The sequence below is a fragment of the Pteropus vampyrus genome, unplaced genomic scaffold, assembly GCF_000151845.1.
Source record: "Pteropus vampyrus isolate Shadow unplaced genomic scaffold, Pvam_2.0 Scaffold36, whole genome shotgun sequence".
NCBI lineage: Eukaryota > Metazoa > Chordata > Mammalia > Chiroptera > Pteropodidae > Pteropus > Pteropus vampyrus.
Window position 1 is genome coordinate 13,212,745 of NW_011888817.1, and position 18,733 is coordinate 13,231,477.

General features: G+C 53.2%; 1 protein-coding gene across 1 annotated transcript; it reads left to right on the top strand.

Annotated features, from left to right (window-relative positions):
• Positions 1-2,097: 2,097 nt before the first annotated feature.
• On the top strand, positions 2,098-11,667 carry ZC3H12A (zinc finger CCCH-type containing 12A). The gene is made up of 6 exons (XM_011358002.2): positions 2,098-2,187; positions 3,018-3,487; positions 7,938-8,077; positions 9,072-9,306; positions 9,808-9,914; positions 10,088-11,667. The coding sequence occupies exons 2-6, from the start codon at positions 3,102-3,104 to the stop codon at positions 10,936-10,938; spliced, it is 1,719 nt and encodes a 572-aa protein (XP_011356304.1). The 5' UTR covers positions 2,098-2,187; positions 3,018-3,101; the 3' UTR covers positions 10,939-11,667.
• Positions 11,668-18,733: the final 7,066 nt, after the last annotated feature.

An 18,733-nucleotide genomic window follows, 5' to 3' on the forward strand; every position in this document is an offset into this window, starting at 1 on the left:
AGGAGGGAGGGGAGGACACTCCTGGGCTGATGCAAAGACACGGAAATGTCTGCAAGGTGCTGGCACCGTGCCTGCGGCCTAGTGAGCACTTCATAAATGTGAAGCATTATCGCTGTGGTTGACTTATCATTGTGATTATTAACCTGGACTTATTACTTACTATTTTTCCTCTCTTAAAAGTAGTTACTACCATGCGCAAATGCCTAACGGCACTGAGTTTTTCTCAACTCTATGAGGGGCTGCTGGGAAGATGAGGGGTACAGCATACACGGTGCTCAGCAAGAGTGGCTGTGAGCATCTGAGGAGGTTGCTGTGTCCCTGGAGGACACAGAGGAGGGGATACTCTAGAGTCTTTAAAGATGACCATGGAACAAAGCAAGGACTTGACTAGGCAGAGTGAGGCAAGCCCAGAGGAACAGCTTCGGAACCCAGCTAGAAATACATACTCCCTCCTCCCTGGGGTGGTCTGTGGCCTCCAGGAACAAGCAGGTGTCAATGTGGAGATGGAGGTCTTAGAGCTATGTGATTTCCAGCTCCACCAGCTCCAGGATCCTGGGCAAGTGACCTCACCTTTCTGAATCTCTGAGCATCCATTTCTTCAACTCTACAATTGCATTAAGATATGTACAAGAATATCCAAAGCATACTCTTCGTAATGGGAAAAAAAAAAAAAAAGCACCTATAAACAATATCCAATAACAGGAGAATGGATAAATAACCAATGGTATATTCTAAAATGGAATATTATTCAATAATAAATAAATTACAGGTACATAAGTTAGGTGATAGATATATGGATGTTTTTATTTTTATTAATTATTCATTAAGCCACACATGTATAGAGTGCACAGTGTCTTTTACAATAAACAATTTTTGGCTACAACATTAATACTAACCTTATAGGACACATGCCTATGATAAGGCAGAGAAAATGTAAGTATTGGCACACACAGGAAACAGTATTGAGTACCTTAGCTCCCTGGGCCTCAGTTTCCCCTTTTGCAAAGTCAGCTGCTGGCACTGCCAAGGGTTGGTCCTCTAGCATCCATAGGTTCCAAGTTCTCTTTGTTCACACATACACTCACACACACAATTGAAGGCAGGTCCCAGGCCTTACCCTTCCACCAGAAGAGTCTCCCCTGTGTCTTAGGTCACTGGTGGTTTCAAAAGTGGCAAAGGTGGCAGCTGATATACTGCAATGGGAGCTCCTGGTCCTGGTTCCATGTCGTTCCAGCTGGGACAATTAAGCCTTTTCTGAATTTCTCAATTTGCATAATAACCTGTCACCCTCACCTAAGCCCATGGGTAGATATTGTAAAATGCTGTGTTCAATGTAGGATCATGACTGGTTGACCTGGGAACCTAAAAGCATCTTCGTGGAGGCGTGGGTGGCCTCCGTGAGTTTCATAGCTGTGTAAGAGAGCATTCTGTAAACACTCACATGGTGACTGGTGTAAATGCACCTTTGCCTGGTTTTCCGCCTCCGTCATTGCGCATCTGCTAGTTGTACCTGCCTTTCTATCCAGGTAAGGTCCTTATTTCAGAAAATGCGTGCCTGGTTCTAAGTGCTGCCCCACCCCGATGTGCCTGTTGAGTGCTCCTGTCTCTATCTGAAAGCGCCTGCCTGGGTGTACCCATCTTTATGAACCAGTCTCTGTGTACCGGATTCATTCGATGCGTTCCTGGCTGTACCTTCTCAGTCGGGGACGTACTTGTCAAGAGTCTGAACGTACGTGCCTGTACCCGTCATTGCATCTCTGTATCCATCTCGGTCGGTCGTGCCTGACTCGGTGCGCGTACCTGGTTCAGCCTGTGCTTACCTTCCGCATGCCGGCTTTGCACTCCCGCCCCTCTGAACTCCTTGCGGCCTGGCCTGGAGGCCCGCGGAACGGGCTGCGTCTCCGCGTACCCTAACCCTATTCCCAGCTGGGCCGCGTGCGGTCACCCGCTGGGGCGGGGCCAGAGGCGGGGGCGGGGCGGGGCGGGGCAGCGCGAGGCGGAGCAGGAAGGGGCGATGTCCGCTCCGCCCCCTGCCGCTCGGGCCGACTAGCTCCTCCCCTGCTCGGCTTCCGCGTCACGGTCCTTTACGCGGCTTGCCCGGCCCCGCTCATATAAAGACGCTTCTGGCCTTGCCCCTGGAGCTCGGCCCCATGGAGACGCCGCCGGCTGCGCCAGATTCACGGCGGGGTGAGTCGCGCGCGGTGGGGCGAGGGCAGAGGAGGGGGCGGAGAGGGCCCTGGCTGGACCGACCGGACGGGGAGGAACGTGCGGCGGGTCCCGTCCGGCCTTGCCGGTCCTCGGGATCCCTTCCAACTTAGCCCAAGTTGGGGAAACCTAAGGGAAGGAGAGTCAGGCTCCGGAGGGGGAGCCAAGGGAGTGCGGAGCTCGGGGCCGGGACAGCCTCCGCGTCAGATAGTCCAGCGGCCAACCAGAGTTTCCCAGCAACTTTTCTCGCCAGTGGGTCTCCCCGGAAAGTTCTCCTTCACCGGTCCAGGAGTCTGGCCACGAGCCCCGAGTTTCCTGGGCCTGGTTCCCAGCGCTGGGCGGGCGGGGGCGATGTCCTCAGCGGGGAAGCCCCTGGCCTCCTCCCCACCCACCCCACCCCCCACAACAGCGCACGTCCAACCCCAGGTTTCCACCTGAGCGCCCCGCCCCGCAGCTATGGGGGCGCGGCGAGGTCCCCTGAGGCCTCCCAAGACTTTCTGGGTCCCTGGGTTGGCGTGGGGCTGAGCTTGGGGTAGGAGGTGGAGTCATACTTCCTGAGTTCAAATCCTTTGCGCCAACAGCCATCAGCTAGATGACCTTGAGCAAGTTCTTAATGTCTGGCTGGTTTCATCCTTTGTATAATGGGACTGATGATCCCTAGCTGGGAGAGCTTTTGTTAGAAGACTAACAGAGGTAACAAGTGAAGATTGATTTGCATAGTGCCACTAGTCAGTGTTGTCTCATCCTATTGGGTGGGGCAAGGTGGGAGAAAGAGCCATTTCCCATTCCTAACCCTTGTAGTTGTCCTACAGGGAGCTGTGACAGGTGCCTTTCACCATTCTGAGCTGTGAGTGGCTGGTGGAGAGAGGCCCACGCAGAAAGCCAGCCCCTCCGCCATGAGTCTGTGGGAACTTGAAGACAGCCAAGGTACCCCCAGGTCGGCCCAGGAGCCCCCTGCTGAGGAGGCAGCAGCTGCTGAACTGCAGATGAAGGTGGACTTCTTCCGGAAGCTGGGCTACTCATCTGCTGAGATCCACAGCGTCTTGCAGAAGCTGGGGGTCCAGGCGGACACCAACACAGTGCTGGGCGAGCTGGTGAAACATGGGTCAGCAGCCGAGCGGGAGCGCCAGGCCTCCCCAGACCACTGCCCTCAGCTCCCTCTGGTCCCCCGGGGTGGGGGCACCCCAAAGGCTCCCATCTTGGAGCCCTCATCCCCAGAGGAAGACAAGGAGGGCAGTGACCTGAGGCCAGTGGTCATCGACGGGAGCAACGTGGCCATGAGGTACGTGTCACTTCTGTAGCCAAGACCTGGCCTGTGGCTAGGAATGGTGGCCTTGTGTCTCTGCACCTCCAGTAGAAGGGCCTTCAGGAAGGAGTCGACCTGCTCTCACACCCTAGTCTAGAGGAAGGGAAAGACCATTGTTGAAGCCCTACTGTGTGCCAAGAGGCTCCCATCATCCTCCTGGCTTCTTGGAAGAGGGTTTGCTTGGAATGTTTTAGGGATGAGAACAGATGCTCAAAGACTTGTTTGGGGGTCCCACCACTGAGAAGTGGTAGAGTAATGATTCGAACTCAGGTCCTCGTCTCCAGAGCTCACCTTATGCTCTTTGTCTCTCCTCAAGGGCCAGCACTCTCAGTTCCAATGCTGTGACATGAGGCAGTACAGTGGAGGGGATCAGACTGGGCTCCAGCTCACTCATGAAGGAGCCAGAAGTCACCCACTCTGAGCTGTCTTTCCTCATGCATAAGACAGGTCGAACCCAGCTCCTCAGGTGGTAGTTGTGAGGAGTGAAATGTGGTACCTAGAGAGAGTAACTGCTCAGAAGATAGTAACAGCGATGGTTATTACAATTATTGAGGGCCTGGGGCCTTATCTCAGACCTGGGCTCCCACGGAAGCAGACCCAGCTACTGAGGACTTCGTAGCTGTGACCAAGAGTGACCTCGAGGATCTAACTCTACACAAGGGGTGTGGGCGGGTGGCCTGTTGATTTGGCTTCAAGTGAACTGTGACTTGGGTCCATTCTGAATCAGCGGGGGCCACCTAGGGTGGACTGCACTCTGGGAACTCCCCAGGGCCAGACCCAGGACTCAGCACCAGTACCTTCTAACCCCCCATGCATGCTTTAACAGAGAATGGGGTGGGGTGGGGCCAGGGTTGCTCCTGACCCCAGGGAGCCCAGACCTCTGGCCTTGCTTTCTCCCAGTCCCTCAGAGGAGGGCTTGAGCCAAGGCTGACGCATCGTTCACCAGGAAGAGTTCTTGTGGGCGTGGACAGGGAGATCCCAGACCCCGGGTGGGGAATAGGGAGGGCTCCTTCACTGGCTGCCCTCAGGGATCTCCCAGGTGGGCTACCTGAGGCCTGGATGATCTTGGCCCGTCCGCCCCTCCCACTCCTGGCCCAGCTTAGCCACCTTTAGGTCAGTCTTCCTATCTCTGAAATGGGCTGAGTCTGGGTGGAAAGTTAGGTAAAGCTGGCTCTCACGTGTCAGTGGCAGCTGGTCACATGTGTTTTGAAAGTTAGGGGTCCCCTTCCAGGCCCCAGCAGTGTATAGCTAGGCAAGGTGCCAGGATGCATCTGTGACTCCTTCCTCCTGAGGCTTTTGCCAGAATGCTGAGCCCTGGGCAGCCATGTGCTGCGTGTGTTTGTATCCTGGCAGAAGGAGGAGGGGCCTGGGAGGGAGGAGGGGCAGGTGGTGGAGGCGGGGTGGCTGGAGGCTCTGGCTGGTGAGGCAGATCCGCTGGGGGTTTCTGAGCTGGGGCAGTAGCAGGAGGGGAATTCCAGCCTCAAACTTCCTGTCTCTGCTGCTACTGAGTTCTTGCCCTGCTGCCCCCTCCCCCACAAGGGCAGGCGGGCCAGCCCCCACGATATGCAAATCGTGGGGAAATTCACCTCTGTTTCCTTCTAAGGGAATTTTTCTCTAGCTGGGCCCAGCCCTGGCAGATCCTTTCACCTGGGTAGCCTGGCCGGGCCCTGCCCTCTGTCCTAGAGTGGAAGCCGCTGAGCTGGAGTCTCCTACGTATTCACACATCTTACCAGTGTCTAGTTAGCCAGGATAAGGGACCCTGACCTAGACAAGCAGGGCCGTGGTGGGAGTGGGAGGATATCTGGTTTTCCTGTGCCAGCAGAGCTTCCTCCATTGCAGGGAGAAGGACTAAAGTTAGCTGTAGGGAGGCACTCCGGCCTGGAAGAGCAGTATCTGGTGTTCCGCTTCTGCCAAGAGTCAGGCTCTGACTGCCTGCCAAGAGAATATTCTGGAGGCTAGAGCAGCTGAGAGCAGACTTGTCTCCAGCCAAGGGTTTTGGTGCCCAAAGGCAGTATGCTGTCCTGGAAACCCTTGCATCCCATTAAGTCCCAGGGCTTGGGGATGCTGGCCTAGGATGGGGCATATACATGTGCACACATGTGTATAGAAGGAGGTAGAAGGATGCATGTGTAAACTGCATACCTGAGAGAGGAAGCCAAGCCAGAGATGATCACACCCCCATGGTCTTGGGGAGACAGAGCAGAAGGCCCAGAGAAGGGAGTGATACAATGGAGGAAGCAGAACACCAGATACTGTCCTCCCAGATGGAAAGCGCCTCCCTACAGCTAATTTTGGTCTCTCTCACTGCACGGGGCACTATTAAGACAGACCAAGGACCTAACCCATCCTGGAAAGTCAAAGAAGGCTTCTCAGTGGTGGTAACACCTCACATGGGTCAGGACAAAGGAGCAGGAGTTTACCAAATGCATCATTTTTCCTGTCCACAGCCTGCCTGCCCCTCCCTCTTAACACTGTTCAAATTGGGAAGCTTTTTCTTCTTCTAAATAGACTTCATGTCTTGCTGTTAAGGACAGGAAAGTAATCTAGTGGCTGCAGATTTGAGTTCAAGTTCTGTCTCTTACCACTAGCCAGGGGATCTTAGATGAGTGTCAGAGTCTTGGTTTCCTCCTGTTAACGGCTAGCCTTGTAGGAATGGAAAAGGGAGGTATGTGATGCACCTGGCCTCCAGTAGGAGCTCAGTACCTGCTAATCCCCGCTCCATCCCCACTGTCAGGATTAGCGCCTATCTGAGCATCAATACCCATGGTGGTTATGAGTACAGGCTCTGGGTTTGCATCTCTGTTTCACAATTGCTGCTGTATGATGCTGGCAACTAGTTGCCCTCTGCAGACCACAGTTTTCTCATCTGAATAAAGGGGGAAAGGGACCTTTAATGATAGTACCATCCTCAGAAGCTTACTGATGATTTAGCATTGAGCACATAGATCAGGGCCTGGCTCAGAGTTCTCAGTAAATGTTAACTTTTAGTATAAGTGGGTTGGCGGATGCACCTGGCTAGGAGGCCCCACCTGGTAGGGATGAGCACTGCCTTCAGGCTGGACTTTGCCTCCCGTACAATTTACAGAGACCTTCAGACCCAGGAGTCCTGGCCTCACCCCCAGACAGCCTCTGTGCCCAACTGTCCCATATCCCTCTCTACCTTCTCTTGGGTCTCCAGCTATCAACGCCCCCAAAGCCACCCACAGGATGTGGTTGACCATGGACTTGCCTCTTTTGTGTAACGTTTATTCTGTTTTATTTGCTAAATATGAGAGTCTGAGTTGTTTACTGAGAGGTTAGTCAGAGGCAGGAGCTGTTGGGGAGGGATCCCCAGCTGGCCCCCTCCAGCTCCCCAGCCTGGTCTCAGAGCCCTTCTATCATACCCATTATTACTTGGGAGCCTCCCGTCCCTCTCTCACCCTCCCAGGAGTCCAGTGGTACCCTCACTTTGGTGGTCTGTCTTTGGCCCCAAGCAAACAGGAAAGTTGTCCCCCCAACATGGGCCCTTCTTAAGGAGGCTGCAGACAACCGGGCCTGTTTCTGAGGTAGAGCAACCTAGCAGCGCCTCAGGGCTTCCTGGATCCACATTAAGATGGGTGAAGTCTGGTCCTGAGACCAGGAAAGGGGCATGTCCTAGGTCCTAGCTCTCCTGCTATCAGAGTCCCCTGGTCCAGACTATCTGCTTCGAGTCATGCCCTTCTGAGAAAAGTGAGAAGAGGACAGGGCAGTGCAGGCGTTTTGGGGAATTGGCAGTCTTGAGAGGAAAGGCAGTCCTTTCACTTTCAAACTGAAAGGCTTCTGGGCAGCGTCCTGCATCTGGAGCCGCCTGCCTGCCGGGGTGTGGGGGGATCCTATTGGAGGCTGGGATCATGGCTCCTTCCACTTGGCCCTCCTCAGTCCCAGCCTCTGTGGTTTGTGCAGGACTGAACTTTAATCCAGCTTTAATCTGGAGAAATCTGGTTTTTCTTCAGTTAGCCGGGGGTGGTGGAGCGGGGGGTTGGGGGGGGAGTGAACCCCCATCCCCAGGCGAGGGAGGAATGGCGACTCGGTCTACTTGTGTACCTCTGTGTCCCCTTGGTCCCAGCACCCCCGGGTGGAGCAGGAACCAGAAGTCTCTTGCTCCTTTCCCCCACCCCCAGGTGTGTTGCAAGAGGTCTGAGTCTCCCCCATGTGAGGAGCGAGTGCTGCCAGATTCCTGGGCGTTTCCTCACTGTCGGGAGATGGGACCTCAGGGAAAGTCCCGGGTCTGGCCATCCCAGGCCCTGTGCGATCTGGAAGGGAATGCAGGCCTTAGGCCCCAGCCTGAGGGTGGTGGGCTGTGCCAGGGCAGGGGCTGGAGTGGGACCTGCCTCCCTCCTGCTCAGGCCTAGCGGATAGCAGATGAGCCACCCTCGTGGGCTGACTCCAACCCTCCTCTTCCCTCCAGCCATGGGAACAAGGAGGTCTTCTCCTGCCGGGGCATCCTGCTGGCCGTGAACTGGTTTCTGGAACGGGGCCACACAGACATCACAGCATTTGTACCATCCTGGAGGAAGGAGCAGCCTCGGCCTGATGTGCCCATCACAGGTGAGTGGCACCTCTGGAAGAAGGTGGTCTTACTGCTCCGGGAGCCCTCACCAGGAAAGACCCTTTGGGTGTGACCAACGACTTCTAGTCCTCAAGCAGGGACCAGCATTTCTTTTCCCAGCTTGTGCTGGCCTCAGCACGCCTGCTCTGAACAATTGGAGGTCACCTTGTGCAGCCTCTGCTTATGAGTACTAGGCTCTCCCCACATCTCCCGTGGCACAGGGGCAGCAGTGTGGTGGCTGAGCCCATGGGCTCTGGAATCCTGGTTCTGTACCTTCTGGCTCACCTTGCTCTGAGCCACCTGCTCCTCATCTGAGACATGGGTGGGGGGTTGATAAACCTCACAGGGTTGTTGTGAGGATCCCATAAGTTAATACATGATAAGTGCTTAGAGGAGTGCTTGACACATAGTAGTTGCTCAGTAAGTGTGAGGCGTCACCATTGTTCTTACAACAAGAGCCCCCAACCTTTGGGAGTAAAAACTGAGTTTATTTCTCTAGAAGTCGATCTGCAGGCAGGCTGGCTGGGGCCACCCACTCCAAGAAAAGTGGCCCCTTCTGCATAGGCTCTGGTAGCTTTATCCTGGCTACAGGGGACAAAGCCAAGACATGTCTCCTGCCCCAGCTCAAACCGAGGCTCATTCATGGACCCCTATGGGACCAGCTGGGTGAACACCAGAGCTACGCCCACTTGTGGCATGAACAGGCCTGATGTCCAGAAGGCGGAAAGGGCGAAGCCCAGTTTTGTGCTCTGGAGCCTTTGTTGAGCAGACCTGCAGGCCTGTTCCTAGGTGTCCTTGGTTTTCAGGCAGCAAACCATGCACAAGGCTCAGGGGAGGGGCTGGGCTGTGGCGGTGGCCTCAGCAGAACCCCTTCCTGCCCTCATGCACCTGGAGCTAGGAGCCCCTTTGCTGGCCACTAGGAGGTAAGGGAGCCCTGCGGGCCTGGCTCTGGGTCCAGGCTGGGCCCTGACCTGTGTCCCTGCCACTTCCCAGACCAGCACATCCTGTGGGAGCTGGAGAAGAAGAAGATCCTGGTGTTCACGCCGTCGCGGAGGGTGGGCGGCAGGCGGGTGGTGTGCTACGACGATCGCTTCATCGTGAAGCTGGCCTTCGAGTCAGACGGCGTGGTGGTCTCCAACGACACCTACCGGGACCTCCAGAGCGAGCGGCAGGAGTGGAAGCGCTTCATCGAGGAGCGGCTGCTCATGTACTCCTTCGTCAATGACAAGTGCGTTCTCGAGAGCGGGGAGGCCGATGGCCTTGGGGTCCTGAGGGGAAACCTGAGGTGCCCCTAGGAGAGGTGGGGCTGGGGGCCGTGGCCTCGGATCCAGGCAGCTTTGGAAGTGAGATGGACAAGGGAGGGGGATGGAGCAGTCGCATTTGTGACAGGATGCGGTCAGTGGTTCCAAGAAAGCCTCTCCGGTCCCCAGCACTTAATGTCTGACCAGAGGCCAGTGGACACAGCCTTAGATTCAGATTTTCAGGTTGCTGGTCTCCTTGTGGCCTCAGCTCCCAGCATGAGGATTGCCCTAAAGGTGCCCACAGCCGTGTCCCTCTGGACTTGGGACCTCCTCCCCTCCCTTGGGGCAGTCCCACCCAGAGCCCAGGATGTCCTGCTAGATGGGCACCAGTTTTAAGAGCTGCCCACCTATCCTTCCAAATGAGGTTTGCTGTCCAGTCCCTGACCAGCACTTGGAAGTCCTCCTCACATCTCCCACCTACTCTGCAGGTTCATGCCCCCCGATGACCCCTTGGGCCGTCATGGGCCAAGCCTGGACAACTTCCTGCGTAAGAAGCCACTCACAACCGAGCACAGGAAGCAGCCATGTCCCTATGGTAAGAGACCCAGCTCCACCCTCCATGACCGTCCTTACTCCTTCCCATGCCTCTCTCCTAAGTCGGCCCGTGCCCCAAATTCTTCCTCTTGGCGACCACCTGACTCCAAGTTTCCTGTGCCACCCCTGGTTCTGGAGCTCTCCTGCTTATAATCCCCCTTCCTTCTCTTCCAGGGAGGAAGTGCACCTATGGGATCAAGTGCAGGTTCTTCCACCCCGAGCGGCCAAGCCGCCCCCAGCGCTCCGTGGCTGATGAGCTCCGTGCCAATGCCCTCCTCTCACCCCCTCGGGCCCCGGGCAAGGACAAAAGTGGCCAGCGGCCTTCTCCACCACCCCAGCCTGGCTCTCAGCCAACAGAGCGTGAGCCATGCAGCTTGGAAGGGAAGACGCTGGGAACCCAGGCATCCCCGGGGTCTCACCGAGAGGGTCTGACCCAGACCTTTGTCCCAGCGACTGCAGGCAGGAGCCTTGGGCCCACGGACTGGTTCCCGCAGACCCTGGATTCTCTCCCATACACCTCCCAGGACTGCCTGGACTCGGGCATTGGCTCCCTGGAGAGCCAGATGTCAGAACTGTGGGGGGTTCGAGGAGGAGCCCCTGGTGAACCGGGCCCCCCTCGAGGCCCTTATGCTGGTTACAACCCCTACGGGGCTGAGCTCCCAGCCACTCCGGCCTTCTCTGCCTTTGGACGGGCCGTGGGTGCCGGACACTTTAGCGTCCCTGCCGACTACGCACCCCCGCCAGCCGCCTTTCCACCTCGAGAGTACTGGTCAGAGCCATACCAGCTGCCCCCACCCACCCCAGTCCTGCAGGAGCCCCAGGTGCCAGGCCCAGGGGCCGACAGGGGCCCATGGGGTGGGGCAGGCAACCTGGCCAAGGAGCGAGCCAGTGTGTACACCAAGCTGTGTGGAGTCTTCCCCCCACGCCTGGTGGAGGCTGTGATGGGGCGCTTTCCGCAGCTCCTGGACCCCCAGCAGTTGGCTGCCGAGATCCTCTCCTACAAGTCCCAGCACCTTAGTGAGTAGGCAGCCCTGGCAGCCCTCCAAGGGCTGTCAGGCTGGGCTGCGGGCTATCGAGCAGCCCGGTCCCAGCCGGAGGCTTGCACTGGAGGCTGGACAGAGGGAGGATTAAAGTAGGGAAGGGAACCCACAAACCAAAGATACTGTAGGATTGGTTCTGGCCCACTCGGCACCTCTAGTCGTCTGCCCAAGTGGGCCAGAAGTGATCACCCTGTTGATGCACATTGTATCTCTATTTTAAGGAGACACTGCCGGTACCGGCCGTTGGTCCGTGGCTGAAGCCCAAACCCCCCTTTCTCTCAGCGGGCGGGGAGGGAGGCCGGGGGATCAGAGGCCTGGGCTGGGGGCCCTGTGCATGGCCCCCCACCTCCGCTCCGTCCCTGGGATGCCAGGCTTGGCTGGCTAGTTGGGCACCGTGTGCCTGCCCTCCGAGGGCCCCTCTTCTAAGCTAATGAGGCCTCATCTGTGCTCTCTTGCAGGGCACAAGGCTTCATGTTAGTAAGCAAGATGCTTCTTAATAACCCACCTTCTGTCCACTCAGTCCACCTATCTCATTGCCCCTGCAAGGGATCAAGGACCTGCTGTCCCCACCCTCCCTGCCCCTTCCTCTGTACGTAGAGTCATCTCACCCTTCCTCATGGGTTAGGGGGGGCAGTACATGTAATGTTAATATTTTAAATGGAAAGTACTTGCCTCTCTTAACACGTCAATAAAGTATAATGTGAGCCCCTTTAAGAGGTGATGGCCTTTGTTACGCTTGCGGGTCCAGCTGGCCTTTAGGTAATGGAAGGTCAGGGATGTGCACCTCAGACCTGCTGAGCTCCCCTGAGAGCGCTCAGTCCCTTTGGGGCCGAGGCCCGAGAAGAAGAACCTGTTGATGTGGGCAGGGGTGGGGGAAGGTAGGAAGCAGAAGTGGAAAAAGGCTTAGAGTCCTGAGACTGTGGTGTGGGGAGGAGATGGTACTGGGCGTCAAGTGGGGGTGTCTGTTCCCCTTTCTGCCCTGTGACCAGAGCTGAGGATGGGAAACTACCTGCTTCTGAGGAGCCGGGTAGAGTGGGTGTGGGGGAGCCCTCGGGCACTCAGCCCTGGTCCCCATCCTCCCAGAAATTGCCATGTTCTAGACCCAGAGTCATACAAGTGGAGCAGGGGGCGCTGGCAGAAACAGCCTGGAGAGGCAATGCCATTGTAACCTCCGAGTGGGAGCTTAGGGCTCCTGATCCCAAACTCAAGAACTGGCTCTGCCACGGGTTTTGTCACCTGGGGCAAGTGACTACCCCTCTCTGGGTCTCCGTTGCCTCATCTATGAAGTGGAGATAATAATGGTTCTTACCTTACAGAATTGCCATAAGGAATGCATGAGATTGTACGTGTCAGGTGTGTGACCCAATGCCTGGCACGTAGTCAGTGCTCATTAAAGTGCCTCTGGCGTTGCTCTCTGTGGGCTGTGTTCACCTCCAGCCACCATCTACCTTCTCATCTGCCCCTAGAAGGAAAGAGACCAGGCAGAAATATACTTTTTTTTTTTTTAGAGGTGAAAAAATGAGGTATAAATGTTAAATATTTTAAGTGAAAAGCTGGGCTGTGAGATCATCCCCAAACAAACACCATCATCAGGGGGAAATGGAAAAAAAATAGTTTTAATAATTATATCTTTGAACATCTCACATAATTTGCACTTATTGTTTGTGGAGCTTTTATAGTATCTTTTTTAAGAAATTGTCTTACCACAGAGCAGCTGTGCAGCACGTTGAAGAAAATGCCACATTAGCTATCTCCCTGCACACTAGGCCCCCGCTCTGTTCTTCACACTGAAAGTTCTTTAGAAGCCTGAGCTTCAGACAGGGTTTGAGGAGGAGGAATCCATACACAATCCACGACACGCTCAAGGTGCCCCAATGCCTGTTGCTTCCAGCCTCCTCGGGAGGTTTTATTTGCACTAAGATATGTCATTGCCTTATTTAATATTTTTTCCAATCAAGCACTGTACTCCAGGTTAAAAAGTTATTTATGAGCCTTTGTTTGTTTTTATGGGACAGGAAACAAAAATACCAGACTGTCCTGTTTATTATCAGCTACTGGCGATGCTGAATGACTTGCCCAAGATCCCACGAAGAGGGACAGGACAGACTGGGGCAGAGCCTCAAGTTTGGGGGTTCCCTGGCCCCACAAACCTAATGAAGGGAGGGCCCCAGGCACTGGGTTCACAGGGACTCTCAGGGCCCTGAGACGGATGGAGGTGGCGAAGGTGCCCTCAGCCCCCTATCTCACGACCCTCTTAGCTTTACATTCATATAGGAAACCCTCCAGCATGACAGTGAAGTGAGCACCCCACCCACCTGCTCAGCAGCAGGTACCCAGCAGTCCCAGCTACCAAGCCCTGTCTCTGCACACCACAGTGGCCTGAAAGCACTCTGGAGATAATACCCCTCTTCCCATCCCTTCGGCTGGCTGTTCGTAGATTTGAGGGCTCACTTGGTTATTGACCAGAGCCGAACTCTTGGTCATTTGCTGCTTTTGGTGTGTGTTTGTATGTGTTGTTCGTTTTGGTGATAGGGTGAGGGGCATCATGGAACAAGCAGACCAGGTGGGAGTGGGAAGGGGCGGCAGGTCCAGGCTGGCTGTGGCTAATGTGTGGAGATCATGCCTGGCGCTGCTGGCTTGCTGATAGGCAGAGCCCATGTGTCAGGTGCCAGCTGGGGCTGGGCTCTGGGGAGGATTGAGTCAGTTCAGTGTACTATTGGCCTCAGCTTACACCCTGTGCTTTCCCAGCAGCCCCAGCCTGGCTAGGCTGACTATCAGGGTTTATAGCCTCCCCTCCAGGCCTTTCTCAATCTGACTTCCGGACAGAGCCACTCAGAGGCTGCCAGGCCCACTGCCCAGGATGTTTCTCTCTCACGACTTAGGTTTTAACTGGGAAGGTCTCCTCACGACTTCTTGCCCTACCCTCTGAAGCACCTTTACAAATGGGGCCTCAGTATCCCCACCTGTAAAAGAGACACAATGATCCTAGATTTGACAAGAGCATGTGACAGCAGCAGGAGAGGAAGAAGGCCTGGGTTCAAGTCCCCTCACTGGCCGTGTGGCCCTCTACAACTCAGCTCCCCTCCCAGAGCCTCAGCTTCCTGGCTTGCTTCACAAGTCAGCTGTAAGGGTCACACAGGCTCAGGCTGGTGCGAAGGAGAGGGTGGCGGGGCCCGGACAATGATCCTGAGACAGAAATTCAGGTGCTGAGGCACTGGTGGGGCTCAAACTCGGATAGCTACCCTGCCTGCTCTTTCCCTCTTTTGTTTTCCTGGTGCCAGGAGCTGAGAAACTGATGAGGAAACCAATGAGTATGCAAATTCCTGCTTTGCTGGGAAATGATCCTAGGGAGCTCACTGAAGATGGCCTCCTGCCAGGGCTTCCCTGAACCCCCACAGTCCCCGCACCCCGCACCCGCCCTGGGGCTCTCACCAGCAGGGGCCTGACCCTGAGTTTTCTTGCAAGTTCCGTCTCGCACATGGGTTAACCCTTATTAGGGTGCAGGATGGCTGCAGACACCTCAGCCTCCCTGGTAGAGAATGAGCTGGCCCACAATGGGAAGAAATTCCCTGCCCTAGATGTCCCAGCCTGCTCTGTCCCCATACTACTTCTCCAGCCTGAGGAAAACCCAGCAGTCCCTAAAGATCTAGGGACCTAAACTAGGAGGAGGAGAGCTTTGAGGGTCCAGGGGAGCACCTTTCCCCAGGCCCCCAAGGCTGCTAAGACCCCAAACAAGTCTAGTCTCCTGCAGAATGGTGTGGGGGAATGGCTGGGAAGAGGCTTCCACCCACCACTGCAGCTGCCACTTCCTCCCTCTGCCCACCAGCAAAGTTCTGTGCCCTTCCAACTCCCCTGTCTTTCCTACACAGAAAGACAAGACCCCTGCCTGACCCTGGGCAGGTCTCTGTCAGAGAGTAAGCAACAGAGAAACTGGGATTCGATGGGACACAAATCTAGGAGAGTAGGGGTTGTCGTCAGCCTGAGCCCTGGACCCAGCCGGTCCCCAAGGGCTCGTGCCCCCAGATAAGGCAGGCCAAGGGTTAGCAATTTTGCCAATTTCTCGAATCTCTGGCTCATTATTTTTCCCCTGGAACATAGCAAAGTGGGTGGAGTGGAGAGTGGTGATTAAGAGCCTGTTCTGAGGACCTCCTATTTCATGGGAAGGGTGTGGGAGATTTGGCTGAAAGAGACAGGAAGTAGGGCCCTACAATTAAGGAAACCCAAGCCATCCAGGCCATGGTATGTAAATCCTTCCAGCTAGTTCCTGGAGGGGGAGTAGGCACTAAGCTGTCACCCTGGGGTGTGGCCTCTTGAAGCCCGAATCAAGGCAGCTGCTGGCAATCTCAGACTGATCATTCATTTAAGAAATAGCTACAAAACTAGGTGGGAGAAAAGGATCAGGCAACCCCACCCCCACCTCTACTGAGCTGGGCATGTGCTGGGAGGGCAGGTCACTCACTAGGAAGGAGTCCAAAGGCTGATTCTGGCTGCTCTCCAGAGAAAAGCCTTGCAAAGGCCAGAGCCGCTCGTGGTGCTCTGCCTGCCACCTGCTGGCACCTTCTGGTATGACTACCTGTGGAGCAGGAGCCCGGCTTAGCTGGTTAAGCCACCAGCATTGGTTTGAACAAAGTACCTAAAGACAAATGTCTTCAGCAGGATCCAAAATCAAGAATCTAAAGAGAATAATACAGAAAGTAAGTTTGAAGGCAAAAACTTGGAATTCTTAATGGCATCTGCAGCTCTACTCTGGAAAGCAACACTGGAGGTCAGTCATACCCCCTACAAAGTTTAAAGCTCCAGAAAATTCCATCTATTCTAGATAACAAATTACCCAAGTAAAATTCTCAAGAACTGGAGGAAAGGGAAGGGAAGGGAATAAAAATAATCTGAAAGATGAAATCTCAGTGAGATCCATGTGTTTTAACCCTTTGACGCATATATACCTTTTGGCTCAGCAATTCCACTGCTAAGAATTTATCCTACAGGTACTTAATGTATTTGCAAAATGAGGTGTGTAAAACACTATGATACTATCTGAAATAGCAAAAGATGGGAAACAACATTAACTCCATCAGTAGAGGACTGGTTAAACAAATTTTGGTACACACATGCCAATAGAAATGACGAGGCAGCTGCATATATAGAACATTCTCTAAGCCGTATTGCTAGATGAAAAAAGTGAGGGTATATCAGTGTGCGTCGTGTGCTACCATTTCTGTAAGAGACACGTGTATGTGTGCATATTGCTCACGTGTGTACAAAGTTCCTCTGGAAGGATACACATGAACCTGTCTCTGGGAAGAAAAACTGGTGGCTGAGGGACAGGTGGGTTTACTTTTCACTGACTACACTTCAGTACCATTTGAATGTATGTCATTTGCATATATTCCTTGTTCAAGTTAAATATTTTAAAGCCCCCTTGGAGTATAGAAATAAGTTATGGGGCCAGGGATGTGGATCTGAGTAGGGTTGTACAGGCTAGAGGTTTCCCGTTTATTCCTGTACATGAACAGTTAAACCTTGGAGCATTTATACCTCCTCCATGTATGTTAAAAAGTAGTTACTGCCATTTATAAAGATGAAAATGGTCAAAAATCGGCAATTGCTTGTGGTTCGACCTAATATTTATTTATGAATTACCTACATGTGCTAATGAACTAATATTTAGGTATACTTCATAACACACCTCAGAGTGATGAACTTAAATAAGGCTGAGCCTGCAAGTAAATATAAATGAAAGTCTTGATATGTTCTTCCCCTCCACCATGAGCCACCCTTCACAGCCTCCCCACTGGAGACGACTGCCCTACAAAGTGAGGATCAGAATCAACTCCACCACAGCCCTCTCAGCGGTGAGAACTTCTCTATGCAGAGCAGTTTTTCAAAGTGAAAACTGTTTCAAATCACAAAGCTTAGCACTTGTAAAATTCAGACATAATAACATTAGATTAACACAGGAATGAGAGTCCCAGTCCTTTCTTATTCTCTGCATCTTCCATGCACTTCACCTTCCGGGGCACTGGGAGAAGTAAATGTGTACAAAGCAGCACCACCTGGTCTCTCCACATTGTACCCAAACCAGAGCACTGCCCTGGAGCTGAGCCTCATGCACGAATGTTTAGTGTAATAATGCCTCAGTAATTTGTAGTAAAACTGAGTGGCAGAGAAATCAGATAGACTATTTCAAAACAGCATACTGACTGCTTTCAAGCTCAGGCCACTTCACACTTGCTTGCATAGGTCGAGGTGTCGAGAATACTCCTTATAGAATACTTGCATCAACCCAGCACCCAAAGGCTCCAGCTTGGAGTTGGAAATAATTCTGATGCCTGCTTCCTACTCTTTCAAAGGAATGGATTTTCTTCTAAGCAAACAGTATAAACTCAATAGTGGGGAGAGTGTTTAACCTTTTTGGTCAATTCCTTAAAACACTTCAAGACCCTAAAATGTATAACAGCTTTGAAAGTCTATGCTCTCAGCCAACACTGGCCCTGTCCAAATTCGTGATGTTTCCTTTCAGTGCCTCCCCTGGACCCATGTAGCTTCTAGCCTTTTACATTGAGGGTCGTTCCTGCACAGTTGCTGTGGACAGCTTGTAGGGTCTGAGGGTATTTAGAACACTTTGAGTTTGAAAAAATTATTTCCTCAGCCCCCTGGAAGAGTATACTTGAGACTACCCAAGCAGCTTTGGACAGACACCATCCTCCCAGGGTGACAAAATATAAGTACAGTGTCTGGACTTTTTAAAAATGTCTTTACCAAAAGGGGCAAAGGACAACCTATTCCCATCTTAGAAGTAAGACTAAAGCACAGAAAACCAAATTTACACAGATGTCAGAAATCAACTAGCACGACTGCCCTCAGCCCTCCCATTCCCTCTTGTTCGTGTGGATTACAGGAGAGAAGGGAGGACATGTCACCAGTCATCTCACAGTGTAGTTTGTTAAAACAATTCATTTTCTGTCCCTGAGATCCGAAGCAAAGTACTGTTCCAAACCCAACTATCCTGGTGAGGACACACTCAGGAACTTCTTCAGGTTCTGGCCATCATTCCAGTTCAGGAGTCACTGGCGGGGGCTAAGATGGGATGATATAGGCCACCCAGAACACCTCTACTTATTGGTGGGTACTGCTACCTAAATGAATGTGTCCCTCGGTGTTAGCACTTTTGTTCTGATCAGTGACTTGATCAAAGCCATTGCCTCATCTTATTTTAAAGTCAAGCAAACTTAGTTTATAATCAAGGTTTCAAGTACCTGTGACAAGCATGGTAGGCAGATATCCCTTGGTGCCTTTTTCTAAACCACCTCAATGCAGGGAACCTAAACAATCTCTCAGGTCTTGCAAATCTCCAGTATACCTGGCCGACTCACAGAAAAACTGGGAGGTTCCCCTAATTAATGATTAAACTTCAGAGAGAAAATAAATGTAAAGCAGCCCAGCTCTATGATCATATATATACATGGGTGTATTCATATATAGATACGCTTTTTAAATAATATATCTTTTTAAGAGCAGTCCTGCTATATCTCTAGGACTATAATCAAATATCTTCGGTTTGCCATATACTTTCCACAGTTGAGAAAACCGTAGGTATCCCACCCCTCTGTCCCCAAAAAGGAGTCAAACCGACAAGAATACAGAATGCTTCTGCTTTTTACTGTTTCTAGCTTTTTTTTTTTTTTTTTTTAAGGAACAATCTAAGAAACTATTTCCTCAAAAATCCTGGCACTGGAGTTCTGCTACCAACAACATAGCCAACATCTAAATAGCCACAGAG